Source organism: Manduca sexta, chromosome 14, assembly GCF_014839805.1.
Source record: "Manduca sexta isolate Smith_Timp_Sample1 chromosome 14, JHU_Msex_v1.0, whole genome shotgun sequence".
NCBI lineage: Eukaryota > Metazoa > Arthropoda > Insecta > Lepidoptera > Sphingidae > Manduca > Manduca sexta.
In genome coordinates, this window is record NC_051128.1 from 6,144,404 (window position 1) to 6,158,110 (window position 13,707).

The following is a 13,707-nucleotide window of genomic DNA, read 5'->3' on the forward strand; positions in this document are numbered from 1 at the left end:
ATGACGTTGCCGCTGCGACGAATTCTCTTAGAACAGGAGTATAAAGGCGTGTAAAATTAAAATGACTTTTAATGATATTTGTTTTGTTCGAAACTTACACTTTTTTATTATACATTTACGAGCCGAATAACTTATTATAGTATTATTTTTTATCGTTTCATTTAGTAATACAATGTGAAAATGATCCTGTATATATAAATTTATCGAAAACAATATAACAATCACATGATAATAGTGGATATCAATTACATTTAAGTGTAACTTATTATCCACGAGGCTAAATTTAATGCAATTTCCGAATTTAAAATTCTACAGCTTCCCGTAAATCAAAAACAAAATTACTGGTATTCTATAAATCCTGTTTTTGCTTATTAAAACCACGAACAATGCGGTTTGTAATTTAGAGATGTCACACAATTTTTGGGAACGAGCCAAAACTACGAACTACGTTTCAGCACGCTCTGACGAATTGTCCAAGTGTTCTGTGGTTACTCCTTATTCCCTCAGGACGGTCTAGGCAAATAGTTTACGATTGATTGTCGACTCAAAATAGACATTGGACAGAAAATCGCAAATTAAACAGATTTATTTATTAGCAGTCAGTCGTAAACTGTTGCCACTCACGCCCTGTTTCACATTGTTAACTAGAACAACGGTGGTTCGTAAATAAATAAATGAACTAAATGAGTGTCCCATTTCTTTAAAACTTCATTTGTGAATTAGCATTCATTTGTGAATTACCATCATAATTAGTTTACAGGTTAGATATTTTTTTATCATACAGTATGTAAAATTAAGGGACCTTGAAATTAAACTAATTTTCGGATTCTATCGCGGTATTGGTGTTTTATTTTCTCCCGACTTTTCGAAAGGCTTTCAAGGCTGCAAAGTCTTCGAAAAGTCGCGTCGGGAGAAAATAAAACACCAATACCGCGATAGAATCCGAAAATTAGTTTAATTTCAATGTCTAACATTCGCGTAAACATAAGAAATCATTATTAAGGGACCTGTTAAGGGGGGTAATCAGTGTTCAATTCTCGTCCCAAATATAATTAAAATATATGATCTTATTTTTTATGAAGATTTTCGTTCTTAAAATTTGCCTTCCTTTCTTTATAGGTCACACCCATAGGTAATGACGGATATGATAGCCAAGTAGCTAACACAAAAATACCCACACATTGGGAGCATTTTATAACGAATTGTTTTTGGTTTACTCAATATTTTTTTTCTTTGCGTATATTTTTATTAGTTACATGAAAGCCTGAACTACCGTATGCATAAATAGGTCCGTCGACTAAAAACATATATTTTATATCGTTGTTAATATAAGTCTTTAGATTGATATTTAAAGTAAGATTAATTGCGCTCACCCGCTGTATTTATCTTACATCTTTACATAGTAATTAATTTGTCTTTCAGTTAAAACATCGAATGATAGAGAAAAATGAACCTTAGCGATACTTTTTTAGGGTATGAAATAACATAAAACTTCTCTTCTGAGTATATGCATGTTTTATTATTCACCAAGGAGAAATTAAATTAAAAGTAATGTGCTTAAAGTAGAATTTACAATGCAGATGCTTTTTCAGATACCGGCTGATAAACATGTACTCCTGGCAGTAAGACAGACAAACAGTCATAAGATACATATCAAAGACCAAATAGTAAAGTACGATCGAAGTCAACGTGTTTTAAAGTAAGTAGTCACGAATAAGTTTTTTTTTACCCTACATTGTAGTTCTTTGAACTATTTGTCTAAGGTAAGTTTCATTTATGTAATGTTTAATTAAAATAAATATAATAATACAACAATAATCTAATGACAGTGTACATTGCGAAGCTTGGAGTTTTGGGTTCGTTTCTCGGAACTCAGTTCTCGATTCAGACAATATATATTTTTTTTATTTATAACGTCGATATTCGAGATAACAGTATGCGCAGCATGACTATAGTCCTACAAGATGTATTAAATATAATCATTATTTGCGTCTCTACCCACTCTTCGCGGAAAATAGTTTAAACTTACGTATTTTTCCATTTTGCATTACATTTTGATATGGATTTATTTTTTCATGACAATTATAGAAAATATGAAAATATTTTATACGAAAAATGTTTTTGCACAAAGACCACAAATTAGCACCACGGGCAACAAAAGTTGTGCGCATGTTAAATTACATGTTCGTTACTCAGAAACTAGAACACAACCATCCAAGTGAAAAATCAGTTTTAAATTACATGAATAATTCTTGTAGAAAGATCCGGGAACTTGCAAACGAAATTACCTATTTGGGTATTTCTTGTTTTTGAAAATTATGACTGTGACACTTGGTATTCTGAACGGTTATCTAGAATTATTTAAATCATGTTTTGTTTAAAGTTTGGATAAATAACTTTAACTCTAGAAAAGCAATAGCATATTGGATATATAGTAGGCAGATTATTAACTTTGGAAGCCTCAAAATTATCCCTTCCATGTGTGTGACACTACATTTCTAAGGAAAAAGAAATCCTGTGATTTATTTAAAGGAGTAAATGTGCGAAAATGTTTGCTAAAAATTTGTTGAATATATTGACTATAAGTATAAAAACGTACATATCTAAAGCTACAAAAATATATGTAAATTTATCGTATTAAGATTGTGTGTTTTTGTCTCTTCCATGGACATTGGACACACACGTCATACCAGGCATAATTAAGATATTAAAATATGTTATGATTCTATTCTAATATATATCTACCTATCTTTAGTATGATCATATTTATAGATAAATGATAGACTATCTTTAGGTACCTACGATAAACTTTTTTTCTCAGTTAAAGCTTGTAAAAAATTACTACAAGCAGCTTATTTTTCCGATAAAAACCAAGACCGGTTAAAATTCGTCATAAATTTGACTGGAAAGAGATTCATATCATTAGTAAAAAAAAAATGATTACAACTCTTTTTATTAACACTACTCGATAGTTTCTCTTAGAAGATCCTCCATATTTCAAGTTGAAATCCTTGGTTCAATTCTGAAGTTGAACAATCCTGTTCGGAGAAGTTGTAAAATCGAAAACATATTTTTGTACGACATCCAGAGGATTTTGTATTCGATAGGCTTACGGCTTGACATGACGACTTGGGGAAGTAAAATCTCACTAGCTTCAGCATTTCAATCTCAGCTTAGGCTTCAACATTTTATGGTCATGGTGTTATGATTCATAGCATGATCCTGAATTTATCCCTGTTAAATCCTCTAATTATGAATAACTAGCTTTTGCTGGCGGCTTCGCCCGTTTGAAGCAGTTTTCCGATACATTTTTTTCGACTTACTTGATATGTATCGTTATATTATGACCAAATTACACAAAATCATTACAAATTGTATCCTATGTGTTATTCTGATGTATAATCAATATTAGTGTAAATTTTCATCCAAATCCGTTCAGTAGTTTTTTGGTGAAAGAGGAACATACATACATACATCCATACATCCATCCTCACTAACTTTCGCATTTATAATATTAGTAGGATAAGTACATTGAGATATGAGTTATGTAAATTGTAAAGTCATCGTGTCAGCAAAATTTAAAATTACATTATAGTAAATGCTTGTGATACTTTAAATCTATTTATAACTTTTAAAAGACATAATAAAGTATCTCGCAGTCAAATTTAATAAGACATATACTCTGTTTCCATGTTTTGATGCACCAAACTTCGTTAAAGTTGAGCAGGTCGTAATGCATGCTAGGATCAAAACTTTTGCATTACTATTCCAACAATATTTTCAAATGTATGCTTTGGCAGCGCTGCAGTTTGCAAAAATATATCTAGTTAGGTAATACTATTTGCTTTAAATATGATTGGAAGTACTTCTAATTGTAATTACATATAAAATATATAGAAGAACAACTCTGCTATGGTAATCGAGAGAGCAGTAAGTCAGAAACGCCGGTTTTGCTTTATTACATGGTTAATTACACGATATTATCGTATTGACGGCTGTTTATTAAACAAAAAAATGGACTTGCAACATACCTAGATAGGAAGAAAGTTCGTTTAACGCACATTCAAAATCAGTAATGAAAAATTGGCCGACTTTGACTTACATCCCCCATGCCCCAACAGAAGTATGGGAGAAGTTATTTTATCACTAAAGGCGTTAGTACACACAAGGCTCGCCTAGCTTTTATATCAGTCTATGCTGTAGTGAAAGACTTCGCACAGGCCAAAAGTAAATAAGCAAAATTTAATTCCCGCATAACTTAATTTCAATAAATAACTTCATTTAAGAAACCTCTGACAAAATAGTGAGACCATTCCCTTATCCGCCTCAAATATTGAATCGTACCATTCTGTTTTAGAATATGGGACCAATGCAACGTCGTTCAAGACTACCTGACAGTATGGGACGGGCCTACTCGAGATTCTCCAGTGTTAGTGCGGTTATGCGGGGGCGATACCGTCCCTGATATCATCAGCCGCGGTCCGAACATGTTATTGGAATTCCACACATCGCCGTATGATAACCCGTTTCATCCAGTGCCGCTGAGCTACCTTCCTGGCTTTGAGCTTGAAGTTCAGGTAAAGTTCTAGAAGAATCGTTATGGAAATTAAATGTATACAATTTCTAAGGTTTGCTTTTTAACATATAAAACATTAAAAGATAACATGAACACGTTAAGAATGATAATTGTATGAATAAAGTTGTTCGATTGTATAGTTTTTATATTCAGTAGGGTTATAATTATTTGATAGTTAACTTTTAACTAAGGATTTCAAAATCATCGATAACTTATATATATCGATATCGATATATAAATATATATCAATAACTTATATATAATAAATAATATCAAATAGTATATATATCGATATACTATTTGATATTATTTATTTTAATTAATATTATATACGAATTTTACGAATAATCAAGCTAAGCGCTAAGAATTTATTAAGTAAAAAAAGAACTAACATCATGACGATAAAATTCAATTTCAATTGTTAGAAGAACCATTAATATTTGCGCAGGTGCTGTACGTGGATAAGGATTCGCACTCTTACGTCCGTGCGGACGGCAGATGTCGATTCGTACTGCGCTCTTCTGACAAGATGAGCGGCGTACTGCGGAACCCGCGCCACTCCCTCCCGCCGAATACTTCGTGCGTTTATTATTTCCAGGTATTACTTCTATTTTAACATTATTTATTTTTATGTAGGTGTTGTATTTGCTTTTTCCAGGTATGTCTGTTTCCAGGTATTGTTATTTCGAGTTTAAACTAATCTCAGGTAAAAGATGTTATATACAGGAGGTAAGGTGAACGAACCAGAAATATTAATATCTACTCGGTTATGTCTACGGGCTTTAATACTGTGACTTGTTATTTACTGATGTAATTTTGTGTAAATTGTACCAATTTACCTATAGCGTATAACACATAGCCTACATACATATTGGTTTCTGTTTGAAAGGTATCATTACCTAATCGTTTTTAGAGGTCTAGCAAATAACAAATCTATAACTTATTGTTTTTTCTTTCCACAATCCTCATTCTTTAAACTGCCTGCAAGTCACCAAATTTTGTTTAGTAACAATATAATAAATAATAATAATATCAGCCCTGTATTATATACTTGCCCACTGCTGAGTACGGGCCTCCTCTACTGCTGAGAGGGATTAGGCCTTAGTCCACCACGCTGGCCTAGTGCGGATTGGTAGACTTTACACACCTTCGAAATTCCTATAGAGAACTTCTTGGATGTGCAGGTTTTCTCACGATGTTTTTCCTTCACCGTTAAAGCGAACGATAAATTCACAAAGAATACACACATGATTTTTTAGAAAAGTCAGAGGTGTGTGCCCTTGGGATTTGAACCTGCGGACATTCGTCTTGGCAGACCGTTCCACACCCAAATAGGCTATCGACGCTTTTTAGTATCAATAGGTTGACCACCAATCACCCATGATTTGTTTCTTCTTTTGCCGAGGCTTTGGTATAAAAATAAGTTAAGTAACATTTTCTTTCTATTGTCAATAATTCATATTTCGTTATATCTAGTTTTACGGTTCATTGACTTGAATACTATAATATATTCCTTTGTACCTTCAATTGTGAGATCAGTAGAGTATACGTCCGGCTTAACATCGACATCCTTGTCGTTGTCAACGAATTAGTCACAGCACGGCGACTCCGGTCTGGTAAAATGACCCTAATGTAATTTTGTTATTGTGTTTATTATTCGATATTACTGAACCAAATAAATCAGAAAAATCTGCTTCTGTTTAATCATCAATTTAATAATCATATAGGCGTCTTGGTGTACTCTCACTGTAAGCTTATATTTGATTTTAAATAAATAAAATAAACGCATCGCTTATTACTACAATATAAAATCCACTGCTGAATCCCCTAAAGATTTCCTGACAGATCTGTCAATATCTACGTTTAACGTGTTCTAATTTACTTCTAATAAGGATACCAGTATTGTAAAATACACTGCTCCAGTGTTGGGATACTTCGAATCCTACAACCGATATGAACAACTATATAAAATATGCTAAGATAAAAAATTTGCGCTGAAGTACTTGAACCTTTATTTAAGAAATTATATCTTCGTTCATAATAAAATTTATTATTATTTATTTAAACTGAAAACAACTGAGTGTTCAAGCTTTAGTCCAGCATACTGGATTAGTGCGGGTCGATATTTGTACATAATCTTAAAAATTTTAGGGGAAATATTATGATGTTTTAATTCACAGTAATTCAAGCGATAATTGACAATGAATACACACATCATTGGCAATAACTTCTCAATCTCGATATGCCCTAAGTTTGGAACATGCCGTCATCATCTTGGTAGTCCGTTTCATTCCCAACTAGGTTATTATTGTTGCTTAAAGTAATTAGCATTGATCCTATTCACCGCTTATTTATTGATAAGAGAAAGAAGTTCAAAACAATCCATTTATTATTCCAAGTTGTTCAGTCTAAATACTAACATAATACATTGCATTAAAGTCGCTCAAATTAAGCGCACTCGACTATTTTTACATTTCTTGTTGCTTGCCTTAAAATTCCCTCGGCAATATCGCGTTATTCATAAACTTCCTTTTAAAAGCGGTTAAAAATTTTTCCATTTGTATTTACCGTTTCCGCCTCACTATTTATACAAAGTTATCCGTCTTGCCAGATTTATATTTTCGCTGATGTTAAAAAGATTTATGGTTTTAGGGTCGTGCAAATGAAATAGTGTGGGTATCGTTTGTGAAATATCATTCAGCTGGCACAGAACCGGCCGGCTTCGATCAACAGAAGGACTGTTCGTCGCAATTGACTATTTGGGATGGCGCTGCCCCCGATGCCGACCTGGACAGAAAGGTAATATCTTACTTTCCTTAAAATTTTATGGGTCTATTAACGAAAATTACTGACAAGTAATTAGATGCTCGTTTTCAAATGGTTCTCTATTATCATAAAGTAGAAGTGATTAGATAAAATATTGCCTTAGTAATAACGATATGGCCCGTGAATCTAAATCGAGTACCTTACCTATGTGAAACAATAAAATGTGTGTTGCGATAACATTTAATTTGCGTGGAAAATAGTACACTAAATTTGAAACCAAGCGCTTTTATTGTCTAACTTTCTCACTTATTGGGAGCAGTTCTTGGCATTCGAGCAATAAAAATAAAACATTTAAATTGTTATCGCATATCGAATCACAATACAGGAGTACCGTTTGTATAAAATTTTGCACAACATGAATTTAAATGATAAAAATTACAGCGAGTGGTGTTGTTAAATATGGTTTAACTGAAGTCGAAAATAAAACTTTTTCGTTACGCAACTACACGTTGATACGTTATGAAGCGGCATGGGATTGGGTGGCGCTTTCGCCGCCTTTATTCGTGCCATTTCACTTTGCCAACTACCTCAAGCTCCCCACTTGACGTCGGCAGCAAAACATTAATTTTCTTTAATGTGTCTGAGCACTTTTATCGAGTTCTCGACCAACTGCAGTGCGGTGTTTCGTTCCATTCATTCATTCGAGTTTGAATTAAGAACGGATAAGCGGTTCTAGTTCATCTTATTTTTTGTTGGCGCTTTAATAAGCAAAGTTCTGTTCGCTTCAAGATTCACTATAAATACAGTGTATTTAAATTAAGTTTGCGAAGATACTGTTTTCAAATGTAAATTAGTTCAATGTCTGTCACAATAAATGAATTTACCTAGTTTGTGTACGTATTTGGTATTTATAAATTGAGTTTTTATATTTATATATTTGAGGTTACTGTAACGTAATTAAAGCAATTGTTAGTGTAGTTTCATACAAAGTATTGTTTGACGAACGTAATTAGAGTCAATACTTAGATCAATAATGGTTGATAATAATAGATTACCGATATCCTTGAGTATAAACTTAAATTAATATCTATTTACATATATCAAGGAAGACATGTAGATATTATTTATTATACACTTCGATATTACACGCATATTTTCTATATGTTATTGTGTAAATCCTTATATTCATTTAAAATGTTTCCCGAATGATGTACACTTTTACTAAATATATATCATATCTTCTGTAACATTCTCTGCCATTAGTTTGTGTAATAATAGTAGTTTGTTTAGTAGTGATAATTTATTTTTCTTATTCGTGATTTGCATTTTCTACCTAAGAGTTGATGAATATATAATATTTTTTTGTGTAATGAATAAAGTTTGTGATAAGACTGCCTCCCGAGACACAGTTACACGAATTTGGGAACCATGGGATTTAAAATAAAATGTACATTTACCTATATATAATTGTGGCAATAAAGATTTATAATATGTATTTTATAAACAGATGGAAATGAGTGATAAGAAATCCCTACTCGGCGCTTTTTGTCGCGAAGAGTCGCCTCGGCTTTGCGACCATGCATTATTGTCGAATGCGACCCGAGCCACGCGGCCTTGCGCTCCCTCAGAGAGCTACATCACTACTGGATCAGCACTTACAATTCTTCAGGTAAATGAGCAATGTTTTTCTATGTGTATGACAAATAGAGATGGATATTTTTCGACGACAGATTTATTTCTCAGTTACATTTATTTAGTGTGTTCATTATCATGTTAAAAACTCCGTGTATAGTCTACATTTGATAAGTATTGAACGATTTAGAATCTAGTCTTTCTTATAAAAATTATTAATCCTTACAAAATCATTCTACAACATAAACACACCTTAAAACTCTTTACACTAATTAGATTCCATATTTCAATTATCCAACGTGAATTCCATTCATATTAATTATAACTTCAGTGTCAATGTAATTATAAAACATACTCATGTTAGATTTAAACCAAAACCTCGTGTAAACAATCTCAGTGCTAAAGTCGAGCTAATTACAGCAGCAAATATTTAACTTCCATTTCGGCGTGTGCTCACGTATGCAACGGGGAGAATGTCACAGAGTGTGGAATTTTTCAACAGAACACCGCTGAACATATAGCCTCTGAATGTGACATCGGAATGGTCATGAATTTAGTAAAAGCTATAGTGAACGTATCACGTACACACGCTTTGGCAATAATAACTGGAGCCGAGAGGGTTACACGAAAATTTTATATCCACCGCAGTACTGTAGTTAGAATATGGGACGTTCCTTTGTATTCTAACCGGTATGTTAGGGCGCGTGACCGCTATTTTTTCGATGAATATACAAGGGCAAATGTGTTCCAGTTTTTTTTAATATCCATACTTATAAATGTGGAAGTAAGTCTGTCTGTTACGCTTTGAAAGGTAAATCACTGAATCGATATAGATGTATTTTAGTATGGAGATAGTTTGAAATCCTGGGAAGGACAAGGGCAAAATTATATATAGGGGAACTTTTATTCGGGAAATTTTTTCACAAGCTAATTTTGTATAAACTGAGTTTTTTGGTTTAATTTAAAAGCTACCATTCACTATCAATTAGTCGTTAATTACCTTGCGTTTATGTGAAATACAGTACATTCGCATCTAATTCATAATAAGACGCATCATTTCCCCTGGCCTCTTCCAGCCCATTCCCCTGGGATAGGGAACTTTTCTGTCCAGCGAAACATTCGAGAGCCGGATAGATAAGTCACGCGCGTACCGTCGCCGTTGCATTTGCCATAGTGAATAATGCAGTGGGCACGTGCAACCAGCTCTCCTACCGTGATGAAATGCTTTAGTGTTGTCGCGATATTGCCAAGTGCTGGAGTGCCACTGAATGAAACACGTCTACTTACGTTGAAAAAACTGAGATTGCCAGGAAACTTGTTCTAGAATTTTCTTTAGTGCTTTTTCATGTTAAAATTATATGGAGACTAAAATTACTTTTACTTTAACGTTGAGTAGATGGATACGTATTTATTTGTATTTAGAAGTGTGATAGCCTTCAATTACTTAACAGCTTGGAAACTAAGTAATATATTATTTTAAAAGTCGTTAATGGAAGTGAAATATTAGTTTTAATACTGTTGCTATCGCATTATGTAATTTTTATTACATTGTACTAGCGAACATGATGATAATTTTTATTTATAATATACTTTGTATAATTAGCCGCACACGCATAAATTGTGTTAAATATTTGACAGGCCTGTTTCACAAGTTTCAAGTAAATTATATTTGATAGTTATCATATTAAACAGTTAATATGTACATTATAATAGATAGTATTTATTTTAACCAATTAGTTTTTTTTATTTGGTTGGCTGATACTTTTATGTAACGAGTAGAATTTACTCCGAATTTGTGATGGCCCTAAGAGGTTTAAAGTATATGACATCCAAATAAAATTAAGAAAGTAGAAATAATAAAGTGTAATTACAAAACCAACGTCCCATTAGTATTCGGCGCGTCTGTTCTGCAAGTAGAATACTCCTTGGTTAATATAGGAAACCTGGTCTTAAGCAAGTTGTTAAAGTCACTAGTTGAGAACTGCTTTATTATTCAATATTAAATTCAACGAAGGAAGGACTGAAGCAAGTTCCTAACTAAATATTTGAAGTTTTACTACACCACGTAGCCTCGCTTCACGATAAAGGCGACCTTTGAGATATGCCGTCTTAAACACGCAAAAATGTTTTCCCGTCGACCCAACGGATACTTCGTAATTATCTTATGCAAATTCATCAACTAAGTTATGTTCTTTGGAATGGTATCTAAGCGTAGTTACAAATTTTACTTACTGCCTAAAAAGTTAACGGCTTATTTGGTATTTTATGAGTTGAATCGACTGACGAGTCTTTATAGGTACTTCATTTTTGTAGATCGTATATGAATGACCTTTGTAGAAATTGTATTTATTTTTATTTCATAGGAACTTCGTCAAGGTTCAGCGTTGTATCCAGTATCATTTGTCCTACGCTACGAATTTGTTGATGTAAGTGAACAAGGACAACCACTGGCGGACTCTCAATCAGCGTGTGACAGAATTTTTAAATCTACTTCAACTTATTCGGGAAGGTTCCAAGCGCCGAGGGCTATATTTTATTACGGTAGAGGAGGAGCGCAAAATCTTACTTGTATTTTGAGGTGAGAAAATTCCTAAAATGTATTTTGCAATTAAAACATTTAAAATGATGTTGAACATTAACGTTGCCTATTGTTTTCAGATTTGAAGCAAAACAAGGCGAGAGAGTTCAATTGACTTTCACAAACACTTATTTTGGCAACAAACACTGTGGTACACACAAAGATAGCCGAACAAATCGGTGGAAATGCGATAGGCCTGCCAAAAGAACAATTGGCGGGGAGGGATTTGCGCAAATTATTATCACAGAGTTTCCCTGGGAAGGTGTGCCAATACAAAGGGATTGTATTTGTACGAATCGTTCTGAACCATTGAATATACATACACTAACTGCTCCTGTAGTCGAAGTTAATTTCACTGTTACGATGATGAATATTACGGAAGATTACGATGATTTCTCGTTTGAAGGGGAATATAAATTTGTTTCTACTGGCCCTGGAGACGAAACTATATGTTCTTCAGGTTGGGGCGAACGACGTCTTAGAGGTAGCAGTGGAGAAATTCGACTTTATGATAAAAGGCATACTCCAATTGCTCCTGAGATAGTCGGTGATAGGAATGTTATATCAGAAAGTGTACGGGCTGAGGTCGCATGTGTTCATAGACCATGGCTTATAGAACCTGGAGGAGACGAAGCTTCTCCAGTACAAGGAAGATATTTATATGTGAAAGTACCAGGATACGAAATGTCGCCTCCTGCACCATTCTGCCCAACGCCTAATAGATTTTACATATACGAAGCTAAGGACACGTCACGCTCTCGGGAAATATGTCCCGATGAAACAAGTTCAATTGAATTGTTCTCTCCAGGATGGAAGTCTGCACAAACTACTATAGAATCGTCTTTAAAACCACACGCTCGGAGTTACGTTATTGATTTTCTTCAACATGAACAAGCTGATTATTCTATAAAATGGATTGAGCTAATGAAAAAGCCGAATTTTGAACACGATCCTGAATCAAATGTTTTACCAGCAGCTGTTTCAATAGAATGTCGTTACAGGTGAGTTTTCTGATTTGTTTTAGTATGGTAAATATTATTTTAGTCTAACGTAAATAAATACGATTTTATTTTAATTTAGCTGTCCGGAACTCAACGCGTGTATTCCCATTGCGCTGTGGTGCGATGGGAGTGCGCACTGCCCGTCAGGTTATGATGAAGACGACTCCAACTGCTCGTTCAGGATACCGCTTCCGCCTCCCTACGTTGCCGCAGCAGCAGGAGTTGGACTACTTCTTTGTGCTATCGCAATAGCATTATGTGCTTGCAGAAAACGACGCAAAAAGGACAAAGAATTCAAAGCAAGATTAGATGGTGCATTACCACCTGAAGAAAGACCGTTTGATAGAGCCAAAACGAATGGCGTACCAGAAGCGGCTCGCCAATATGCAACAGTGCAAAAATATGCAACAATAGATAAGTACAGCTTAAGCCAGAAATATAGTGCGGGGTTAAACGACGCGAGGTATTATGATGAAGTCGCACAAAGGGATAAGCTTGCAGATACGAGGTACGCTAGTTTAGGTCGGGCAGGTCGCGGTACGCGCTATGAAAACTCACGGGGAAATGGATCAAGAAGAGCAATGCCTGATCTGGGATATCCAGATCTCAAAGACGGCTTTTGTTGACCCTCTCCCGATCTGTTAGAGACGACAGTTTAGCATTGTGAGACGTTCGGTATCGGTCCGAATGTAACGATAACTATATAGTTTGTGTTCTGTATATCTAGATCGAAGACTGAATTTGGCGAAAGTGCCTCCCTTTTTTGGTCAAAAATCAAAGCAAATTCACGAACTTAAAATTGTGCTGTATAATCTATTTATAGTCGGCTTCTATTTAAGGAAAATAATTTTAATTTTGTATCGAGGCCAAGACTACTTCTACTTGGTAGAGTACTTGTAAATATTGTGTAAAGTTAAAATAAGGTATCATAGTGGGAAGTAACTTGAAATATATTTGTTAACTTTGCGTCAAATTTCATTATACCTACATTTTATTCTCATCAAATAACATATCTAAATGTACATAAACGCTTGACAATACAATTATAAGATACAAAACATTTTAAAACGTATGGTAGTAAGAACGACTGATCATATGTAATCAGAGTCATGTGAATACCGATGAAGTGTTTATCAGTTTTGAATGATGGAAAA

General features: G+C 34.0%; 1 protein-coding gene across 1 annotated transcript in view; it reads left to right on the top strand.

Annotated features, from left to right (window-relative positions):
* Positions 1–13,397, top strand: part of LOC115447888 — a 72,201-nt gene extending 58,804 nt beyond the window's left edge. The window contains exons 6-13 of the mRNA XM_030175176.2: positions 1,593–1,699; positions 4,358–4,577; positions 5,025–5,174; positions 7,229–7,375; positions 8,850–9,011; positions 11,338–11,552; positions 11,633–12,553; positions 12,633–13,397. Of these exons, the coding sequence (XP_030031036.1) occupies positions 1,593–1,699; positions 4,358–4,577; positions 5,025–5,174; positions 7,229–7,375; positions 8,850–9,011; positions 11,338–11,552; positions 11,633–12,553; positions 12,633–13,179 (2,469 nt within the window). The 3' untranslated portion in view covers positions 13,180–13,397. The remainder of the gene's footprint in view (positions 1–1,592; positions 1,700–4,357; positions 4,578–5,024; positions 5,175–7,228; positions 7,376–8,849; positions 9,012–11,337; positions 11,553–11,632; positions 12,554–12,632) is intronic.
* The last annotated feature ends 310 nt before the right edge of the window (positions 13,398–13,707 follow it).